This window comes from Barbus barbus (genome assembly GCF_936440315.1).
Source record: "Barbus barbus genome assembly, chromosome: 22".
Classification (NCBI taxonomy): Eukaryota; Metazoa; Chordata; class Actinopteri; order Cypriniformes; family Cyprinidae; genus Barbus; species Barbus barbus.
The window spans coordinates 27,033,544-27,056,825 of NC_136750.1; the positions used below are offsets into that span (position 1 = coordinate 27,033,544).

The window sequence follows — 23,282 nt, forward strand, 5'->3', positions numbered from 1 at the left end:
AGTGCTACGCCACGTTTTTGCTCCATCTAGTGGTTTAGATGAAAATAATATCAAAGACGCCTTTAGCCCCGTTGTACCCTATATATTAACGGTTAATATATACCAAAAAGAAATGAATAAACAAGCATATCTAGATTTCTTATCATTTCTATATTTACGAGATAAATAAACTAAGCAAACTCTGTAATTGCGCCTCATTACGTGCCCCCTGACGTCACTGGCGAACGCGGCCCCGCCCCCTTCAATACTGTGTTTTGACATCCTCGCATCAGCACCACTCCGCGCATCCCTTCATGCGCGCTCTGGGCACGGAGGTGGAGGCGGAGGCGGGGGTCTCTCTCTCTCTCGGTTCATCCATTTAAATATCAACCCGTACAACTGGTCAGGGGTACTGACACCAAGACGCACCTTGGATCGGATAATTTCTCGTCTTTTTCAAGAGGAGCGTCGCACCGGGATGTCGAGCCTCCTGGAGAACCCTCTGCAGGCGGTGCTCTATCTGAAGGAGCTCACCGCCATCGTGCAGAACCAACAGAGTCTGATCCAAACCCAGCGATACCGGATAGACATACTCGAGCGCCGGCTGGAGGATCTAGCGGTTGAGAATCGGCAGCTGCAGGACTCCAGCAGCCATCACCGGCACCCTCCCCGCTATCATCCGCCTCCGCCCCCCCGGACATCCAGCCTGCCCCGAACCAGCAGAGCCGAGACACCCCCGGTCCAAACTCAGCAGCAGCAGCAGCAGCAGCAGCATCATTCTCCCCTGGACATGCAGCTTGTTCCTGCGGGACCCAGCAATGCCAGTCCGGACTCTGCTGATGAAGATGATAATGATGCTCAGGACCCCTGCTGTCGGTCCCTGGTCCCACAGACACCTGCCACCTTGTGCCGAGCTGTGGGACTCCCACGGGCATCTGAGTAAGTTCTCATCACATGTTCAACAAATCAATCTTTTTCTCTAGGAAAACATGAGATCGGTGAGGCAGATTACATGCGCCATCAGGATTACATAACAGAGGAATTTCACTCTATGTAGGCCACAGTGAATATGCAATTGCACATCAATAATTTCACGATCACACAAGCATAATGATTTGTATTTAAAAAGTCATTCATGTGGGTTTGTAATCTATCAGTGTTTAAATGCATGTGTGTGTTACATTCTTAAATTAACTGCACACACTGAAATGGAAGAAAAATGATTATAGGTCAGCATTAGTTCAGCACATTCACTCTTTCCAGGGCAAAATGTCTTGAGAAAGGGGTTTTTAATGCACCTGATTATTTTGCAGCAATAATGCATTTTAAAAAGCACTTAAAAACACTCTTTTGGCATGCAAACACACGCGCGCACACACAGATTTGTGCTTAAAGTGAGGCTTTAAGTGACATTCCCATAGTGCATGTGAAGTTGATCCGCCAGCTGGTATCTAATCCACAGTAAGAGAGAAAGAACGAGATTCAGAGAGAGAGTGTGTGTGTGTGTGTGTGTGTGTATGTGTGTGTGTGTGTGAGTGTGTCGTCTATTACGATGCTTATCTGCTTCAGTGCACATCTCATGCTGCATTTGTAGAGTACTCCCTCTGTATGTGTTATGTGTGTGTGTGTGTGTGTGAACCCCACAAGCAAAACTGGAATGATACATTCCACTCTGATTTGTTTAATTTTAATGGTAGCATTACCTTATCCTTTAGGGGACAAACACTTAGTCCTGAGTCAGAGAGCATATTACCTTGTTGTGTGTTTGTTTCTTATATGACAGAATACGTTTAGCTGTACTGGAAGTGTGAGATGCTCATTACCAATCAGTTTTAGGGCCCAATTATGCTCATGCACAAAGCTCATTAAAGTTAATCTCACATCACTATCATGATATTTTGAGACTGTTGCATCTTTATTAGCGAGTGAGACAGAGTGTTTGCAATAGAGTTCACTAAAAAATGAACATATGCTGAAAATTTACTCACCCTGAGGCCATCCAAGATGTAGATGAGAACATTTGGAGATATTTAATATTACATGCTCACAAATGAATCCTCTGCAGTGAATGGGTGCCGTCAAAATGAGAGTCCAAACAGTTGATAAAACATCACAATAATCCACACCACTCAAATCCATTATTAAGACATTTTAACTTTAAACCATTGCTTCTGGACAAAATACTAGTCCTCTATCTATAATATTGTTTTCTTCAGTGAAAAACTTGTCTGAATCAGAAGAGAAATATGCACAGAAAACAACCCAAATTGGATTTTGATGTGAGAGGACACCAGGGGATGGACTTCTGAACTGGAAGAAGTGTAATTGTGAATTAAGGGCTGTTTTTTTTGGTCAGAAGTGACTATTTAAAGTTCAGCTTAAAGACACCCGCATGTCGTTCCAAACTGTCATTCTTTTTTTAAGCAAGAAAGCTGCTGGGAATTTTACATACAAAACAGAATGTTATATTAATAATGAATATTACATAATCGTAATAGCAGGACTGCAAGGAAGTGATATGCAAATATGATTATATTAATAGCACTTTACGTTCTCATGTTATGCTGGAGTGTGAAGCAAACGTATTTGATGTGCTGTCAACAAAGGAGGGCTCAAAGAAAACTCATCTTGAGCTTTGAGTTTTCCCTGGAAATTAGAGACCGAAGTGTTTAAAGTGTTAGCAAATTAAATCAGGAAGGAGCAGGGGATTTCTGAAAGAATTGTGAGCAGTCATTGCTTTGTGATTGCCAGGATGGACTGTTTCTCCAATACTTCATTTAGAACTTCATTTAAGTTATTTGGAGGCTAGTGGTCCTTATCTGGTGGGTTTAAACCTAAAAGCGCAGGTATGTTCTGAGTGCAGAAATCTTACCCGTTTCATTTATGTATGACTGACAGATGTGGCTCGGTTTATTAGTTAGTCTATATTGAAACTGTGTAATCCAAATGAATGGAAGTTTTATATGCAATTCAATATGAAATTTATGCCTAAATACTGTTTGAGTGTACTTTGGAGTGCCCAATCAATAATCTGGATTCTGAAGCAAACTCAGTTGAGAATCACCACACTAATTGTTCAAAGAACACACGTTCATGAAGAAACATGCAAACAGTATTACATTGCATTTAACTGCAGTAATGTTGATTTAAACCTTTCACAGGAGCCAGACCGTCCTGCACCAGTTCTGCTGTCCCGCACCAGAGGCCCCAGAGGGAGACTCCCTAACCTGCTCCAGGTGAGGACGACATCTTATGTAACAAGCCAATCAGAAGAGAGTTAGTCTTTCTACATGCTAAACAAACAATATCTACAATATGAGCAATTGATGCAGTAAGGAGAGTGTGAATCTACTTGTTTACCGCAGCTGTCTGCATTGGTTAAGTTTTCCATCCGTGAATGGTAGTGCTTTTCTGTTTGCGGCCCCTGTTCTCTTGGCCTGAGGCATTCTGGGTGATGGGATTCAAGCTAGCGGAGTGTAAGTGTGTGTGTGTTTGTGAGAAAGAGAGTTAGTGCATGCTGCAGGTGTAGTTTAACCCTCATCCGTCCTCTGTCTGATAGACTGGAAAACTCTCGGCATGGATAAGCACTGTCACTCAGGTGGAGAGAGAGTCTGTGTGTGCGTGTGTGTGTGTGTGAATGCATACGTGAATGTGGCAGTTCTGCACTATTTTGGGAACTTCAAACCATCTGAGCTTTGTTGACTGCATATTTTATGTTGCCAACAAAATCAAATTAAAGAGCACATGATAACTGTGAACAAAGTCGGTTCTAAACAACAGAAAATCTATACTTTTGTGTCCAAATTTGAAGAAATCATGACCTCGTCTTTGCAGCAAACTGATAAAGTGGAAAGTGCTCATTATTTTTTGACCCTCACAGAAAGCTCTGAATCATATTTTCCAATTTTTGTGGTAAACATTAAAGAGGAGCTTTATTTCTGCAGGAAATCTATTCTAATTTTGTGCCAATTATGTCCTGAATGGTTGAAAAAGGACAAAAAAGGAAAAGAAGAAACCAAGATAAGCATGTAGTCAGAGTGCATTTAGTTTCTCACCTGCAATACAATGTAAAAAATGTTTTGTTAAATTGACAGTAAAAAACTGGCTGCTGTGGTTGCCAGACATTCACTGTAAAAATACAGCGACAGTTTTTCCTCTATTACAGTATGACTGTATAATTTAAAACTTAGAACATATATTTAAGTGATGTAATGTTAATACACCAAGCTATTTAACAACCAAAATATGCATTTGCCTATAAATAATACAGGTGGTTCAATAGAAAGACACTTGACAAAAAAAAAAAAAAAATGCAATGAACTAAAAAAATAAAATTAAAAGAACCAAAATCAAATTGTTTTACTTAAAAAAAAAAACACATAAATTTTACAGTATTAGACAGTATTAAATTACTTATAATGGAATGTTAAACTTTTTACAATTTTTCACAGTATATAGTTATAGTAAAAATAATTACTGTGGAATTTTATCATATTTTTCTGTAGAAATTACATTACATGCAAAAAAAAGGGTTAAAAAAATACACACATTGCCATGTTAAACCACCATTTTTCAGACATTGTTACAATTAAGTAAATATTTTTACTGTAACGTTTTTACCGTATTTTTCAGTAGAAATTACATGATTTACAATGTAGAAAAAAATATAAGTGGAGCTTGGCAGTAAAACCTTTTAAGTGTTTTTAGCATTTTTCTACGTGGTTGCAGTTGCTAGGGTGTTGTGATGGTTACTAGGGTGTTTTGGGTGGTGAGTAGGTCATATCCGTAGCTCCAATGGTGTTGGTTCAGTGGTGAACTGAAGTTTAATGCTCAGGGTTAGATGTTTGCCTGTAAGCCTGAGTAATCACCACTAATGAAGTTTATTGATGCCAATTTTATCGATGAACAGGAGAGAGCAGTTTACTTTTTGCTAAAGCCGATCGTGATTGTGTGCCAGTTATTTCCCAAATGATCAGGAAAGGGGGTTGGTGGGAGAGAAAAATATAAGCATGCAGTAGTTTCTCACCTTTTATTTGTACAGATCGACTGCCTGGGTTTCTGCTTGGTGTTGAAACCTGTCATCATTCACAATCTGTTTTTAAATAGCTTGAGAGAGAAAGCATATTTATTGAGTCATAACCCAGGAAATGACATCAAACTAGCTACCAGGATCACATACTCTCTCACATAATGAGTGATATCACATTTCAGTTTGGGTTCTCAGATCAATTGCGCAGCGACCTAATGATCTGTAGTGACCGTGTGCTCCGGCATCTGTTTTCACTCTCTTTTAAGGTTCTGCTGCATTTGTTTTCGTTCCTCAGAGGCGAGCAGTACTTGGCGCATGAAAGATGGAAAACCCTGCTCTCTGCTCTTCGTGTATGAGTGCTTACAGAGCTTAAGTGGCCTTTACTCCAGGGTAGCAGCTAATGTGCTGACAGTGAATACAGTCAGCAGTGTGCTTGTGTGTGTTGTAAACCCGTGTCTACACTGAGAGAGAACCTGGAGAAAATGGAAATGGGGTTGAGCTGTGTTGTTAAGCAGAAGAACCGTACTTTGTGACATCTCTCATGATTTAAACATCTGCTTTCCACTTAGAAATGCTTTTTCATGAGCTCAACATAAGACGAAAATGGCTTTGTCATGTATGGGGTTATGCAAGATTGCGTGGGGTGCTAACCTCGGAAATTTGGTTTGATTTAGTCTTTGGTTTTTGGGATTTATACAAAACCTATCCATTGAAATTTAAATGTACTACTGGAGTAACCAAATATTTTTAAATTTAATAAATAATTCAATTTTAACTAGTTATGCAGAAGCAGTTTTTTCATATAATTATCTATATAATTATATAATTATTTCACATAAATATCTATGAATTTTTATCTTACTCTCTCTCTATATATATATATATACATTTTATATATGATCTACATTACATTTACATTTACATTTATGCATTTAGCAGACACTTTTATCCAAAGCTACTTACATTGCATTCAAGTTACAGTTTTTACATTTTTATCGGCTCTTGCTATATATGATTCATTGATTTAAATATGTAAATATAAAATATTTATACACAAATGTGTGTGTATACAGTACACACAAACACACAAACTATTTAATTTAATAAAAAAATTGAACAATTTCAGTTTTGTCTTATTGATTCAATGAATAGTTTAAAAACCCAAAATTAATAATGGTATTTTATTTGAATTGAATTCAATTTTTGCTATCTCATTCAATGAGCAGATTCTGACAATTAAATGATGATTTGGAAAGATGATCTGAAACCTCCGCTTGATTACATCCTTTTCCATGAAGGCTGCGTTGAATCTGAAATCTGTGAAAGCCTGCATGTAGTAATTAAGCAGAGTTAATTAGTCCTGAGTGCGCACTGGGTTCTGATCAGTCTAGATTAAAAGACGGTGAATCTGGGTCAGCCACTGCTCACTTGTGTCATTTGAAACCGTAGCTCGATTCCTGCTGCAGGAGAAGAAAAGAAAGATGAGAAAAAAGACGTCCAGCGTGACGCGCCACCCTGCTCACATCCTCCAGAATATGAGCTCTCTCCTGATCTCAAACAAAAACAGGTACGACCCAATGGACACGCATCTGTACAAAATGTTGAAGAGCGTGAAACGATAAGTTAATTTTGTATCTATCTATTTATCTGCAGATAGAGGAACTGGAGCAGAATTACGGTGGTCCTCTGATTTCCCGGCGAGCGGCCTGTAAGATCCAGACGGCGTTTCGTCAGTACCAGCTCAGTAAGAACTTCCAGAAGATCCGGAACTCAGTTCTGGAGAGTGGGATCCCGCGGCGCATGTCTGTGCGCAGGGTCCGGGTACAGAGGGACAGGTTCTCTGCTGAACGGGCGCTGATGGAGGGATGTTCACTCATGGGCATCCCACTCACACACTCCACTTCACTGCCGGTGGCCACTACAACCACGCTCACACATCTGGAGGACACATTCACTGAACAGGTACACCATCAACATCTGCTATCTATTCAGCATATTTCTATTACATGGGTTCACGTACACAAACGATTCCGTTCGATTCATGATATTATATTGTTTGATTTGTTCTGTTCCAGTCTACTTAAATATGTTGTTCTATTCTATTCTACTCAGATATGATGGTTTTTTATTCCATTTCATTTTATTCTGTTCAGTTCAAATATGCTGTTCTGTTAATTTCTGTTCTATCCTGTTCTATTCAGATATGTTGTTCTGTTCTATTGTATTCCATTCTATTTGGTTCTTTTCTATTCTTCTATTCTTTTCTACTCTGTTCTGTTGTATTTTGTTCTGTTTTATTCTATTCTGTTATATTTGGTTCGATTCAATTCAAATGTTGTTATATTGTGTTCTATTCTATTCAAATACCTTGCTCTTCTCTGTTGTATTTGGTTACATTCTGTTTTTTTCTATTCAATTCAAATATCTTGTTCTACTGTATTCCATTCTAACACAGTAGAATCTCTTCTGCTCTTCTGTTCAGTCATATTGGGTTTATTCTATTTGGTTGTCTTCAGTTCAGCTTAATTATGTTATTTTCTGTTGTATTCACTTCTATTATATTTGGTTCTATCCAATTTAAATGTTCTTTTTTTTGTTGTATGCATTTTATTATATTGTATTCTGTTGTTGTATTCTGTTCTACTGTATTCCAGTCCATTGTGTTCTATTCAAATATGGTGGTTTATTCTGTTGTATTCAATCTATTCTATTCAATTCAAATATGTTGTTATATTCTATACTCTTCTGTTCTATTCTAACCTGTACTATTAAAATATGTTGTCCTAGTCTATTCTGTTTTATTCACATTATTCTATTCTATTCATTCTATTCTATTCTCCCTTCCAGGTTCAGTCATTAGCGCGGTCTATTGACGAGGCTTTGAGCAGCTGGAGTTCTGTTCGAGACGGGGAAGGAGAGAAGTCCACTGCGGCCCCTCCTTCTGGATCCCATTCTGAGGGGCTCCTGATGGAACCCGCTGCCCTACAGGATGCCACGCAGAGCGGCTGTGGGGAGAACATACCCCGCAGCGCCAGTAAACTCATGATGGCTTTCAGGGATGTGACTGTTCAAATTGACAACCACAACTTTCGCCTCTCCTCCTCAATGCTGGAGTCAGTTTCTCTTGGTAACGGCGTAACCAAGGAGACCAGCTCAGAACCCCAAACGGGGGGACAGAAAGCAGGCCAGTCGGCATCGATGACTATGGCAGAGCCTGAGTTTCCAGCTCCGCCACCCAGTGAGGAAGAGAAAAAGAACCAACAGCCAACCGGAATGGACGAACCGACAACAGGGGTGGGACTGGAGGGGAAACAGACCAATCAGATTGCACCAGAAACGGCAGAAAACAGCTCAGAGCCCGTCAGTAGCAGCAGCACCTCGACATCAGCGTGTGAGACGATGATTCTGTCTCTGCCCCGCCCACATTGTCAGGACACGCCCTGCGGCACGCTCTCGACGGATATTGCACGCAAACGCCTTTACCGCATTGGACTCAACCTCTTCAATGTGTGAGTACAAAGATTAAAAGTCAAATGTTTTAATTTACAGTGGCTTTTTAGTGTGTTACAGGTTTTGCTATGTTTGAAAGTCTCAGATGTCCCACAACTACCTCATTATCATCAGTCATCATTATTTACATAGCGCTTTTTACAATACAAAGCAGTTTTACCGTATTAAACAGGGACAGATTGTGCAGATAAAACCTGCTAAATCTAGTGCTATTATAATAGTATTTGTATACAATTTTAGTTTTCATTTTAATTTAAATTTTTGTTTCACTTTTAGTATTTTTTTTTGTTGCTTTGACATTTTAATTTTTTATTATTATTATTATTATTATTATTATTATTATTATTATTTGTTTGTTTCAGTTTTAGTATTTTTTTGTTGCTTTTGATACTTTTTTTTGGTATTTATATATAGTTTTAATATTTTTTCATATTTATTTACTTTAGTCATTTCCATTTTCATCTTAGTTTCACTTTTAGTTTTTTTTTTTGTTCCTTTGACATTTAGTTTTTTTCTGTATTTCTATATAGTTTTATTTTGATTTCCATTTTAGTACTTTAGTTTTAAAATTTAGTTTTAATTTTAATTTTAGTATCTTTTGTTGCTTTGACATTTTCAGCTTTTTTTTTCTATATAGCCAATTTATGTATTTATAATTTTAGTACTTTAAAATTCATTTAGTTGCCAAAACAACATTTCTAATTAGTAAGTTTTAAGTTTTTGTAAGTTTAAGTTTTTCAATATTTATATTTTATTTCAGTTACTGAAAAAAAAAATGTAGTTAAAAAAATATAGCAAATTTGACTATTTTAATAAGGAAAACTGCTTCATAAAGGGATATTTTCTTTCACCGGTTTGATTTAGCCTGTCTCTAGATCTGTGCCTTGTCTTTTAAATCCCAATTACATTTCTGAATATGAATGAGGATGCAGAATTAAAAGAAATTCATATAACTGTCATATTTACCTGGAAATGCAAAGTTTGTCAAAATAAACTTAAAATTTTGCTTCTCAAAAACCTGTTTGAAAGTTCTGAAAGAACTTTGTAGTTTAAAGATTTTTAGGCCTTACAAACAAACATATTATAGAATTGTTTACATTACTAACCCTAAAGAAAAGAGCTTTTGTTCGTGGGGTTAGTTTGACCATGACTAAAGAGTTGAGTGCATTTTCATTATATCTGCTGATACACGCTTACTCATGTATACATACACACATACTCAAGAAGACTATATTATACTCCCTCAGGGGTGATTGTGAGGCTCTTTCTCTGCTCCATTTTGTGTGTAGCTCCTTCAGACACACACACACACACACACACACAAGCAGAATAAAGTCAATCCTCAGAGGCTTCAGAGTGCATCAGCACTCAATTGAAATCTCAGATCAGATTCACTTTGACATGCTTGATGTGAATAGCACCACGGTTGCCATGGTAACCAGGTGATCCACACACACACACACAGACACAGACACACACATGGTTTTACACAGGCTGTGACTAAGGGACACTGTTGTTTTTTTTAAGGTTTTTGTGAGGATGTATTTAGTTTTTTCAGCTATTTGCTCACAATGAGCGTGTAGATGAATCCACATTCAGTTATCAATGTTGAAAATGGTTGTGCTGCTCAAAAGTTTTAAGGAAACCGTGATATTTTTTTCAGGATTCTTTAGTGAATTCAAAAAAAAGTTAAAAATGTATTTTATTATTATAAATGTAATTACTGTCACTTTTGATCAATTTAATGCATCCTTGCTGAATAACAGTAATAATTTATTAAACCGTACTGATCCCAGGCTTGTGAACATACATAAATATAATCTGCTCAGTCCTGCTGTTATTGCCTGCTTATATAGATGTTGTGATGTACATATGGACGAGTGTGTCTGTGGAACAGAATGTCAGCAAGATGTTTACTGACATGGAAAGAATAATCTGCATGTAAATACTGTATGCTTGTAACTATGAATATCTTTCTTAACACACAGTACATATACGAACCTGCGCACATGCACGCAGTCTTCCTGTTTTTTTTTCTCTAGAAACAATTCATAATAACTTCCACAAGCTCAGACTGAATGCAAAAGAAATGAGTAAAATGGTTTCTTCAAAAAAAGCATTAAATACTGCTTAGTTTGTGTATGCTATCGGTCAAAGTTTGAAATCATTAACATTTTTATGTTTCTGAAATACGATCCAATATTATTACAATTTACAATGTTATTTGAAAAATGCCTTTCAAAAACTTCCACATGAAAACATTAAATGTAATTGCAGTATATTATATCAGTACATAATATAAGGTTAGCTAATTTTCCTAATGAACATTATTATAAAGTGTTAGCTCTAGCTTCTTGAGAAAGAGAAAATCAGTTGTCTCGCCTACATCCTCCTTGATCTTCCTGCAGCAATCCAGACAAAGGCATCCAGTTCCTGATATCCAGGGGCTTTATTCCTGACACAGCCATCGGTGTGGCTCACTTCCTGTTGCAGAGGAAGGGTTTGAGTCGACAGATGATTGGAGAGTTCCTGGGTAACAGCAAGAGGCAGTTCAACAGAGATGTGTTGGAGTGAGTTGTCTTCATAAAGGTTTATGCACCATAGCTTTCTCTGCATCACAGTCATTTTGCAGACAATTACATATCCTCTGATGCAAAAATGTAGTCCTAAATTATATAAAACGTTTATAATAAGCCCTGAAAAATCAATTAATATTAGCTGAAATAAAATCTGCTCACTATAAAATCAGAATGAGAGTTATTGCCAGGTAAGATTACAGTATTGTTACTTTAGTTCTCTTTAATTCAATCTTCTTTAATTAAAAATGAAATATACACATTATAAACACAGACAAATGTATGTACATAGTTCACAGAATATACAAAATATATGTACAAATATGCTATTTCCACAAAATTATGTAAAGAATTATCAAGATTATGCTTTTTTTATGATTATGCGTAGTATTGTCATTGCCAATAAATCTAAATGAGAAACTATTGTTACAAATATTATTAAACTGCAGTATTAATTAGCAAGCTCTAAAATGATATCTTTGTTTTGAAAGGGTAATATTAACATTAGGGTTAATATGACTGAATTAACTGCATTAGCTACTGCATATTAACCAACGCATGAATGTAACCGCATATTCAGGATCGGGGGTTATAATTTAAGAACCAACCACTGAAGGTAATAACGGCACATTTTCATTTCTTACAGTGCTGGAGCCTCATAAATTGGGCTCTTAATTTAAACCGAGCACATTTATGAGTTTAATGTGGTCTCTCTCTCTCAGCTGTGTGGTGGATGAGATGGATTTCTCCATGCTGGAGCTGGATGAAGCTTTGAGGAAGTTTCAGGCTCATGTGCGAGTGCAAGGAGAAGCTCAAAAAGTCGAGAGACTCATTGAAGCATTCAGGTGAGAATCACAAACAGACGAGTGCTGGGAGTCATTTCCTAGACACACACATGCAATTTTACAGGATAACTATGGTAATTTTATCCATTGGGTGCAGAACATTCACTATAATGTACATTGTTGTTTTTCCTTTCAGTCAGAGGTACTGTATGTGTAACCCTGACGTGGTGCAGCAGTTTCATAACCCCGACACCATCTTCATCCTGGCCTTCGCCATCGTTCTGCTGAACACAGATATGTACAGTCCCAACATCAAACCAGAGCGCAAGATGCTTCTGGAAGACTTCATACGTAACCTACGAGGTGTGTTTATGTGTGTTGTTAATTAAAACTGGTGCCTGTTGGTGTTTTGAGGTCAGAGATCGGATATTTGATTTTAAATCTTGCCAATTTTAATCAACTTTCCATCTTCATGCTTAAATTTGCATATCTTTTCATATCAAAAGAGACATTTTGATTATCTCCTTGGAGCGTAGGCAGTGTGTGTGTGTTTTGGATGGATTCCTGGTCTCTGATCAAATAGTTTTTGATCTGTTGCCTACTTTGCGCTGATATAACAAACACATAGAGAGCCGCACTTTAAAGTGAGATGTAAAGACATGGGGACTGGAACAAAATCAGAGCGTGCAATTAGTCGAGCTCTGGTTTATGATGGGACTTTTCCATAAGCCAAATAAATCCTCACTATATAGAAAAATTACACAGTGGCACTTCTGCTTCTTATTTGAGCCTATTTCCGCCATGGAATAAAAATATAAATAATATGGTAATTGTTACTTTTTCATCTCGCAGTTCAGACTCTTTTCTTGCAAATGTGAGTTGATATCTCACCAGTAATAAAATTCAACATTTTTAATTCTGGCTGTGTTTTCTCAGAATTCAGAATTTAAATTTCACAATTAATACCTTATAGTTGCAAGATATAAACTTGCAATTCTGAGAAAAAATGTAGAATTTAGTTTATAATTCTGACTTTTCTAGGAGTCCTAAGTTTACGTTTCGCAAATAATAACTCGCAAATGCGAGATGTAAACTCGTAATTCTAATTTAAAAATGCCAGAATTTTGAGTTTATAGTTCTGACTTTTTTAATGAGAATTATGAGTTTACATTTTGCAATTAATAACTCACATTTGCAAGAGATTTACATTTACATTTATTCATTTAGCTGACGCTTTTATCCAAAGCGACTTACAATTGCTATATATGTCAGAGGTCGCACGCCTCTGGAGCAACTAGGGGTTAAGTGTCTTGCTCAGGGACACATTGGTGTCTCACAGTGGATTCGAACCCGGGTCTCTCACACCAAAGGCATGTGTCTTATCCACTGCACCATCACCACCAGATAAGCTTGCAATTCTGAGAAAACATGTCTGAATTATTTCTTTAGAATTCTGAGTTTACACTTCATAATTAATAACCCTGAGGAAAAGGAAGCCTGAATTATGAGATAGAAGTCACAATTCTGTGATTTAAAAAAAAGTTGCAATTACTTATTTAAATATTTAAAAATATTTATTTTGTGGCTTTCCACAGCTTCTCCATATACTATGGTCCTTGTTAACAAGAGATGCATACCTATTACAGAGTAGGCAATCCAGAACACTGTACAGTTTTCCAAACTTAAACTATATTCTTGCATTAGTTTTTAAAATGTTATAAGGTAATAAATAAGCAAATTCACCTTCAGGAGTGGACGATGGCGCAGATATTCCACGGGAGATGCTAGCAGGGATTTACGAGCGGATTCAGCAGAGGGAGCTGCGCTCCAACGAGGATCATGTGACTTATGTTACCAGAGTTGAGCAAAGCATTCTTGGAATGAAGACGGTGAGTCAGTTCTCTACCACAGAAGGTAAACAATATAAGTTTCATATGCAGGTCTAAAGCTTAAAATAAGTTTCAACTTCCATTACCCCAAAACTTTTGCCAGTCTCAAGTCTGATTAACATGATGAGGTAAAAATAAACTTTGCTCAAAGCCAAAACAAGTGAAATTCACATTACAGTTTCTGGTCATTAATTTTTCCCACCTCTCTATGCTAACAGCTGTGAATGAATTTATCGGTGCGTGAGCTATAAAAACAGGAGACTTGAGACTAAAACTGCTCATTAGTTTGGTGCTATAATTTCAGATTTCACATGACAGCGCTGCAAAACAGTCTACCTCCATATGAAATATTAATTTCATTCTTCAGCCCTTACTCCACCAGACATCCCTCTTTTCATTTCCTGTGCTGATGGAAACTGCACCCTCTGAATTGAATTCACCCGATATTTGATCTCTTTCTTTCTTCCTCAGATACTGTCTGTTCCTCACCGTAGGCTGGTGTGCTGCAGTCGACTCTATGAGGTCACCGATGTGAATAAACCACAGAAACAGGCCTCACATCAGAGGGAGGTGTTCCTCTTCAATGACCTGATAGTGGTGAGAGACACGCATGATCATACGTGAAAACATATTCAAACATGTATAAACAAACAACTGAAAATAGAAAAAATATTTTTGTTTTGTGATGTTAGATCCTCAAACTATGCCCTAAGAAGAAGAGTGCTGCCACATACACGTTCTGCAAGGCCATGGGCTTACTGGGAATGCAGTTTCATCTGTTTGAGAATGAGTGTAAGAATACAAACACACAAAAATGTATATATTTCTAGTTTACTATATTAATAAATATGGTAAAGAATGTAGTATAGTTAAAGTTAAGAGTTTTCAACTGCATGACCATGAAATTACTCGGGGGTTCATGGACTGACAAGTTTAAAAAATTAAATGAATATTAAAAAATGTCTGTTAATCTGTTAAATTGCATTTTAATAGTCATAAGTAAATAATATTACTAATAAATAAACAAACAAAAAACCTTTTATATCACCTTATATCTGGTTGCTTGATGAGTGTAAGTCCAGTATTAAAATGTCATATTTTATTTTATTTCATATTTTATTTTATATTATATTTTAGTTTTTAAACCCAAATTCTGATATAAAAATATAACAATATTTAATAATAATATTCATAATGCCTTCTAAAAGGCAAAGTGTGGTTTTGGTTAAATCATCATAAATCTTTTATAATATTTAGTAATGACTTTGCATTGATTAGGGACAACCTAAATGATGAAAATATATTTTATTAAATAAAACAAACAATGAATTCAAAGCAAAGAAAAATACTAAAGCTATTTATATAGCATCTCCAAACTGTGTTCTAATTCGTCTGTTTCTCTGTCAATAAATCAGTGAATAATAATCAGTGAATGGATTATTATTATGCAATAATCGTCAAAAAAGAAATGTCTGACTGTGAAGTGTATATGCTGCCATTAAGTAAAAAATTGAAAATCATTATTATCTTTAAAGGTCATTGAAATATAATGCATTTCAACAAATTATATTTTTTGAGAATTTATTTTTTAAATAATAAAAAGCAGAGCTCAGTATTTGCATTGTCATAAATACAATGTGTGTTTTCTGTCACAGATTACCCTCATGGAATCACGATATTGTCTCCGTTCTCGTCGGAGAAGAAGCAGGTGGTGAATTTCTGTTCTCAGAGCGCTGAGGAGCTGCTCAAGTTTGTAGAGGACCTGAGAGAGAGCATCGCAGAGGTGGCAGAGATGGAGCAAATACGGATTGAGTGTGAGTGCCTTTGCCTGTAACGGTGTTCTCATTTACTCATGTTCACAGCACACACTTTAGTAGGATACTGATAATCTCTGGGTTTTTGGACATCCATGTTTTGTCTGAAAAAACCCACAGACCAGCAAAATCTTTTGACTTTTGACTTGATCCTCAAAGAAACCACTTAGCAACCATCAAGAACACCCTAGCAAAAACATAGCAACACGCAAAGCATTTTCAGTTTAATATCATTGAAAAAGAATACTGTATATAATAGAACAGTGCATGCTTTCCTTATTTTAAGTCGTTTATTAGCACTATAAATAATTTAAACATTACTTCTACCATTTTAACTCATAATTACCTAAAGGTCAGCCTGAAATTTAATGAATTCACTATATTCCTCTGTGGTTTGAATGCCACAGTTGTGGGGAATGTTGTGGCCGTCATTAAAGGGAATTATGTATGTGGTTCTCAGGGGAACTAGAAAGACAACAGGTTGTGAGAAATCAAACTAACAAGAACGGCACACAACTAGACATCCACGCTGGACCTAGTTCTGCCTCAGGTACACACACAAATACTTACATGTGCTATACACAACAGTATGCCTGTTTTTGATGTCTTGTGTATTTGTGTGGCTCGCAGGGGATGATTTTTATGAGAAAACGGGACGCAACACGGTAGAGGTTTGTATCAGTAAATCATGAGTGCAGTGCAAAATTATGTGTGCATGTGTACAGTGTCCTCCAAAAGTTGGGAATGCCCTAGGCAAAGTGGGGTTTTGGATAATATCAGCATAAATGTTTATTATTTTTAGTGATGTCTTTAGTCATGCATCGAAAAGGGATGACTCAAACTATGAAAGTATGTTTTACTAAAAAAAAAAAAAAAAAAAAATGAAAATTTGCTTAGTGTACTCACCCTCAGGCCATCCAAGATGTAGATGGGCTTGTTTCTTCATCAGAACAGATTTGGAGAGATTTAGGATTAACATCACTTGGATCCATCTGCAGTGAATGGGTGCCGTCAGAATGAGAGTCCAAACAGCTGAAAAAAAAAAAAAAAACTTCAGACGAATCCATGCAACACCAGTCATGTTTTCTGAAGTGAAAAGCTGTGTTTATAAGAAACAAATCCATCTTTAGGACTTCAGACCATTGCTTCTGGCCAAAATATTAGTCCATAATCCATAATAATAAGTGAAGCCATTAAGGTGTGCCGACGTAATAAACATAAAAAGAAACTATAATATAAAATAATACTAATACTTTAATGCATTTACACCAAAAATGTTGAGTATTTATGCTGATATTGTACCATTTTAAAGCCTAAGGTGTTTTCAAGTTTTTGGGGAGCATTGTAGGTGGTGACAGCACGTATGTAGTCTATTTAGTTATCATCACTATCTCCTTGCAGAATCAGAGATAACCTCCCCACTCCCCAAACTCTCAGCCCTTTACCCTTTGACCCCTGAGCTCACTCTGACCCTGCTGTCCATCAGAATGGAGATGCCCGCCCTCGGTGTCTTCACTGCAATCACACACCACTGGTGCAGAGCAATAACAGCACTGAAACCCCCCAGAAAACACCATTCACCGCCCCTCGTTGTGATCTGTAATCTATGGCCTCTCACTCTGGCTTTTGCTGACTGCTGTGTTTTAATGCTGCATACAGCTGCTGTTGTTGTGGGGTTAAATTCTTTACATGTATAAACCTTTAGTGGAATTGATGTCGACTGTATTCAAGTAAGACACACTGATAAGCGAATTCACACATTCAGCCTTTGCCTTTAAAGGAAATGTTGTAGATAATGTTGTGACAGCAATGCAATGGCATTGCAATGAAATGCAGACATTGATGCCATGCGCAAATTTATATCCTGTTACACTCAGGTGTACACTATCGTTTAAACATTTGGGGTCAGTATGTTTTTTTTAAAAGAAATTAATACTTTTATTGAGTATAGATGCATTATTCATCAAAAGTGACAGCAAAAACATTTATAATGTTACTAAAGATTTCTATTTTAAATAAATGCTGTTCTTTTGAACTTTTTTTCAAAGAAAAAAAAAAACATCAGATTTTCCACCAAAATATTAACCAGCACCGCTGTTTTTACCATTTATGATAATAAAAAATGTTTCATGAGCAGAAAAACAGCATATAAGATTGATTTCTGAAAGATCAAGTGACACTGAAGACTGGAGTAATGACGCTGAAAATTCAGTTCACCATCACAGGAATAAATGACATTTTACAATATATTCAAATAGAAAATATATACTTTAAATTGTAGTAATATTTCATAATTTTACAGTATTTTCGATCAAATAAATGCAGTCTTGGTGAGCATGAGAAACCTTTGAATGGTAGTGTACATTAGATCACTGAATAAAAAAAGCTTTGCAAATTGCATGCCCAAAACCACTTGCCTACCAGAGGGGGAAAAAAATGTTATTGCTTGTGGAATAACAAAGATAAGATTTGCAATGCACGTCCAGAAACACCATTGGCAATAGTTTCAATAGCTCTTGCACTGGAAGTCATTAAAATTCAAATACTTCATTAAAAAGAGCCGAAATGAAAGCACCGAGCTGTGGTTACTGTGGACAGACAGGCTACATGAATGCGCTTTCACCAGATGCCAGACACATAACACGTATACACATGCAAACAAGGTCTACCGAGACAAGATGCAAATTACCCAGCATGCAATAAGGACCCTCGCTGCCAAGCGCCTATAGGCCCTCGAGGGGCACTTTAATGCTTCTTACAGATGGATAAAAATATAACAGTCTGATTAGCAGCGCAGTAATAAAAGGAAATGCATAAGAAATCAGTTAATTATCAAAATCACTGCAGTTTAAGATGGAAGTCAGCATCGCTCGCTTTCACCCACTCCGACCGCGCTGTATGTACGTAGTCATCCTGTGTTTTGCCTGCATGCTCTGGCAGAGTTTTGCACTTGTTTTATCACTAATTAAAGTATATAAAATTTAAAGAAGAAAATTAATTTTTGGAGAAAAAAACAAAAAAAATCTGCCATTGCAGTAAAACATAATACATTTTGACTTTGATAATTTATAATAATAAACTATTATAAAATAATATTATAATTAGATATCTTCAAAAATAATATTATAAAAATATTATTAAATAAATTCAAAAATAGATAGAAAATACTTAGGATATTTTGAATAAAAAAATTCTTCTGATTTACATGATGGAAAGTAATTCGTTTTAGGCCTTTTTTTGTACTGTTTTTATTTTACAAAATAAGAATGAAGATTAAATTTTTTGTATGTATATAAAATTTACAGTCTTCAAATGAGTGGGAAAATATGTTCAAATACTCCATTTAATGTCAAAGAATTTAAGCAAAATAAATGCTTTTCACAAAATCTGTAATTTTCTGCTTAGATGTAGTAAAACACATACAAATGTAGCAGAAAACATCTGGGTCATGTTGCCGTTTTCTTTTTTTCACTGGCCATTAATTCTAACCTAAAATAATGTCTTCAGAATCATTCATACATGAAAATCGGCTGACAATTGAACAAACAGTTGTAATCTGGCTCAGAGAAACACAGGAATCATGTCTTTGTGCCAGTTTTTCTGCCGATTAAGTGATAATACAAGACTTCTTCACCTTACAAATGGCTGTCAAATGCAACGAAATGCACATATTTTGTGAGAAAGCGAGATGTGCTAGAGCAAAACAGCCACTATTTTTGGAATCGGCAGCTCAAAATTAGTAATAAACAAGTATCGGATTTCATTCAGCAAATATGATGCAGGGTGGTGTTATTTATATACTATTACAGTATTTATTAATATTTTACATTTTCTTAGCAGCGCAGTAATACAATTATCCAAATCACAGCAGTAGGACGTCAGCGTCTCCTGCTTTTACCCACTCCGACCGTGCTGCATGTATGTATTTGTGTCGTGTTTTGCCGCCTGCATGCTCTGTAGCATGGCCTTGTCGTGTGTTTCCGCACCAGAGGGCCGTGAGAGTGCAGCAGGCCAGGCTGATAACGCTTCCTGCTTCTGGCTGTTTCTAAACTAGGTGTCAATTCACAACAGGCTCCAAACGTACCAACTCAGCTCTCCTCTGGCCCCACCCAGCGCTCAGCAACACCTGGCCGTCCTGCCTAGCCCCGCCCCCGGCTCCGCCCTCACCATCTCCCCCGATACCCTGATCCAGTGCCAGCAGATCGTGAAGGTGATCGTCGTGGACTCTGCTGGGCGTGGCCACGTGGAGGCATTCCTCAGCCACAACCCCGCCCATCGCCTCATCCAGTCGGCCGTCTCCACGCCCACCAGGTCACGGGAGGCAGGCAAGCAGCAGCCGCCCCTCCCTCCCCCACCGCCTCCTTATCATCACCCGCATCAGTTTTGCCCCCCGACCCCTCCGCCTCCACGCCACCTGCTGAGCCAACGCAGGTACTCCAGCGGGACACGCAGCCTAGTCTGAACAACACACAGATCAATTTACAGCTGTTAAAGGGACGGTTCACCTAAAAAAGAACATTCTGTCTTTATTTAATCAACCTCATGTTGTTCCAAACCAAATGTTGTTTTTGGTTGTTCCAAACCAGAAATGTGACCCTGGATCACAAAACCAGTCAAAAGGGTTAATTTTTTGAAATTGAGATTTATACGTCATCTGAATGAAAGCTTCCCATTGATGTATGGGTTGTTAGGATAGAACAATAGTTAGCCGGGATACAACTATTTGAAAATCTGGAATATGAGGGTGCAAAAAAATCTAAATGTTGAGAAAATCGCCTTTAAAGTTGTGCAAATAAAGTTCTTAGCAATGTATATTACTAATCAAAAATTAAGTTTTGATATATTTACGGTAGGAAATTTACTAAATATCTTCATGGAACATGATCTTTACTTAATATCCTAATGATTTTTGGCATAAAAGAAAAATGTATAATTTTGACCCATATAATGTATTGCTGGCAATTGCTACAAATATACCCGCTACTTAAGACTGATCTTGTTTCTCCAGGGTCACAAAAGCTTCTTCTTTTTTTTTTTCAGAGCACAAAACATTTTGAATAATCTTTAAACACAGCTTTTTTCAATACAAAGACTATTTATAGTTTAAAAAACACTTTAAAAAGCACAATTAAATGCAGTCTGTACAATTTGTGGGCTCTGAAGTCCTCTGAAGCCATATGTAATTTATGTCCATAAAATTTACTGGAATACTAAAATGACTTTCACAGAAACATTAAGATGAATTAATTTTTTTTTTAAAAATGGAAAAAAATACAAAAAAAAAAACTGCTAAGTGCAATAAGACAAAATATACATGTCTATGAATACAAAGTCTTAACTTAATATTTTATTTAATGTGGCTTCAAGTAATTTATTTGTTTTCATTATTAGACATTTTAACTGTAATGGACAAAAATACTTTCAGTTTATTAAGTGTGAACTGGCCAGTGTTATTTTGCATTATTTATATACTATTATAATGTTTATTCATATTTTACATTTGCTTTTTTTATTTTATTTCTCATTTTAATTTTAGTTCAAGTTTTAGTAATTTAGTTATGTGCTTTTGTCATTTTTATAGTTTAAAATATAAAATTTAGCTTAAATTTTGTTTTAATTTTAGTAATATTAGCACTTCAACTTGAACTTTATTTCAGTTAGTTGACAAGGCAACATTTCCATATTTTAACATTTCATATTTGTATTTTTTTCAACCTTACTTAATTTACCAAAAAAAGATTTTTCATAGATTTGTCATTTGAACTGTTACTGCATGGATAAGAGCTGTATAAACATTCTTCAAACATTCTTCTTCAACATGATGGTGAATAAACCATGACAGAATTCTCATATTTACGCGAACCATTGCTTTAAAACTAAACTATCATGTACACTCTTTCTGAAGACACAAAATAGCACAAGCAGCCCGATCTGAACTGTTAGGCTCACATCTCTCAAAAGAAGCTTAGGTCCTCATGGCCTTAAAGTGTATTTAAAGTGAGTAGATGTATAGTATTTTTTTAAGAGTCTCAGATCTTTTCGTGTGCTCACCATGTCCCCGTATTCAAATGAAATGTTTATATATTTTGATTTCTCCTTAAATGCCCATGTCGTGTGTTGTCCCGACCTGAACTACAATAGATGGATGTAGTGTAGAGAGAGTGCTGTGATGAATTTGTTTCTACACACCACCATAAAATAATGTTTGAAATGATATAAATGTTCACATTGTGTTTTGTATGGAAATAGAAAATCACCTTTCAGAGGTCTTACCTGTTAAAGCCTGAAAACTAAATCAAATTCCAGTATCTGGATATAAATCAGACCTCGCAGCATTTCTGAAAACAAATGCAGAAGTAAAATAACTAGGTTAGAAAAGAGAACACCCCCTTGAGTTGGTTTAGATGCAGCAAATAACAATTTGCACCCATAAGTTACTGCAGTACGCATCCTGAACTAATCAAAAGTAACCAACTCAGGAGGCGGATCATGTGACATCTATTTGCATAAATTAAGCTCAACTGTGCTCTTTATTCAAATTGTCAAGTCCTACTGAAAATGAATGACTTTATTGCTGCAAATCAAATCATCTTTTAGGGAATTATTCCAGCTCTGTTGTGAATTGTTTTGGAAGAAATTTAGGTCAGGACGTGGCCACTAAAGAGTTTCTAACTTCCAAGATAAAAGCTGCAGATTTTGTCTGTATTTGGCATCATCTACTTACTTTCTTTTCCTGTCAAGAGCCCACGTGTCAGCTGCTGAGAAATTTAGGACGCTGCCATCATGTGTGGAGGAAGCGCTTGATCTTGAGAGCCGTGCACCTTGTTCCTAATGAGGGTGTTGACTGAGCTCCATAAACCCTTAAAAACGTTTGGATACCCGGCTCCTGACTTGTGCCTTCTCTTAGTATCCTAATGTCCTTTTAAAAAGCACATTTTGGCCCAATGTGAATTGCTAATCTGTGCTGTAACCCATTTCCATATAGTACTTGCTAGAAATAGGAGGTTTCCTGTATTTCTACTCTAATTTCAATTTCATTATTGTCCACAAATTCTGATTGGTTAAACCTAACAGGGTTTTTACTTAACAAAATGTTTATATAATAATAACTTTTTACAGCATTGACAAACATTTTCTAGCATCCTGCATTCATTTTCATTCATATAGTCATACATTTTTAATTTGATTGATATATTTTCACATACATTCACACTGAATGTACATCAAGTATTGATCTGTTAATCTGTTAAATGAGTAAAAAGTAAAGGAATAGTTCACCCAAAAATGAAAATTTGCTTAAAATATACTCACCCTGAGGACATCATCAGATTGGTTTATTATCATCAGAATAGATAGTGAGAGAAATTTCACATTACATCACTTGCTCACCAATAGATCCTCTGCAGTGAATGGGTGCCGTCAGAATGAGAGTCCAAACAGCTGATAAAAACATCACAGTAATCCACAAGTAATCGACACCACTCCAGTCCATCAGTTAACATCTTACAATAGAAATATGCACAGATCAAGCACTGTTTACAAGTGTAAACAGTCCAAAAGAGTTTTTTGGCCAGAGGTTTAAAGTTAAAAAGCCTTAATCCAAATCTGTTCTGATGAAGAAACAAACTCATCTACATCTTGGATGGCCAGAGGGTGAGTACATTTTCAGCAGATTGGGAGAACTATTCCTTTAAAGTTTT

The 23,282-nt window shown here is 36.4% G+C and overlaps 1 protein-coding gene across 1 annotated transcript; it reads left to right on the top strand.

Annotated features, from left to right (window-relative positions):
* Positions 1-457: 457 nt before the first annotated feature.
* LOC306888782 (IQ motif and SEC7 domain-containing protein 3-like) lies at positions 458-20,044 on the top strand (the record flags this gene model as incomplete). Its single annotated transcript, XM_079447226.1, has 15 exons — positions 458-918; positions 3,141-3,215; positions 6,458-6,575; positions 6,662-6,970; positions 7,856-8,517; positions 10,927-11,088; positions 11,817-11,939; positions 12,076-12,242; positions 13,629-13,768; positions 14,240-14,365; positions 14,461-14,560; positions 15,424-15,582; positions 16,043-16,132; positions 16,213-16,253; positions 19,637-20,044. 15 exons carry the CDS (start codon positions 458-460, stop codon positions 20,042-20,044), a joined length of 3,141 nt encoding a protein of 1,046 aa, XP_079303352.1.
* Positions 20,045-23,282: the final 3,238 nt, after the last annotated feature.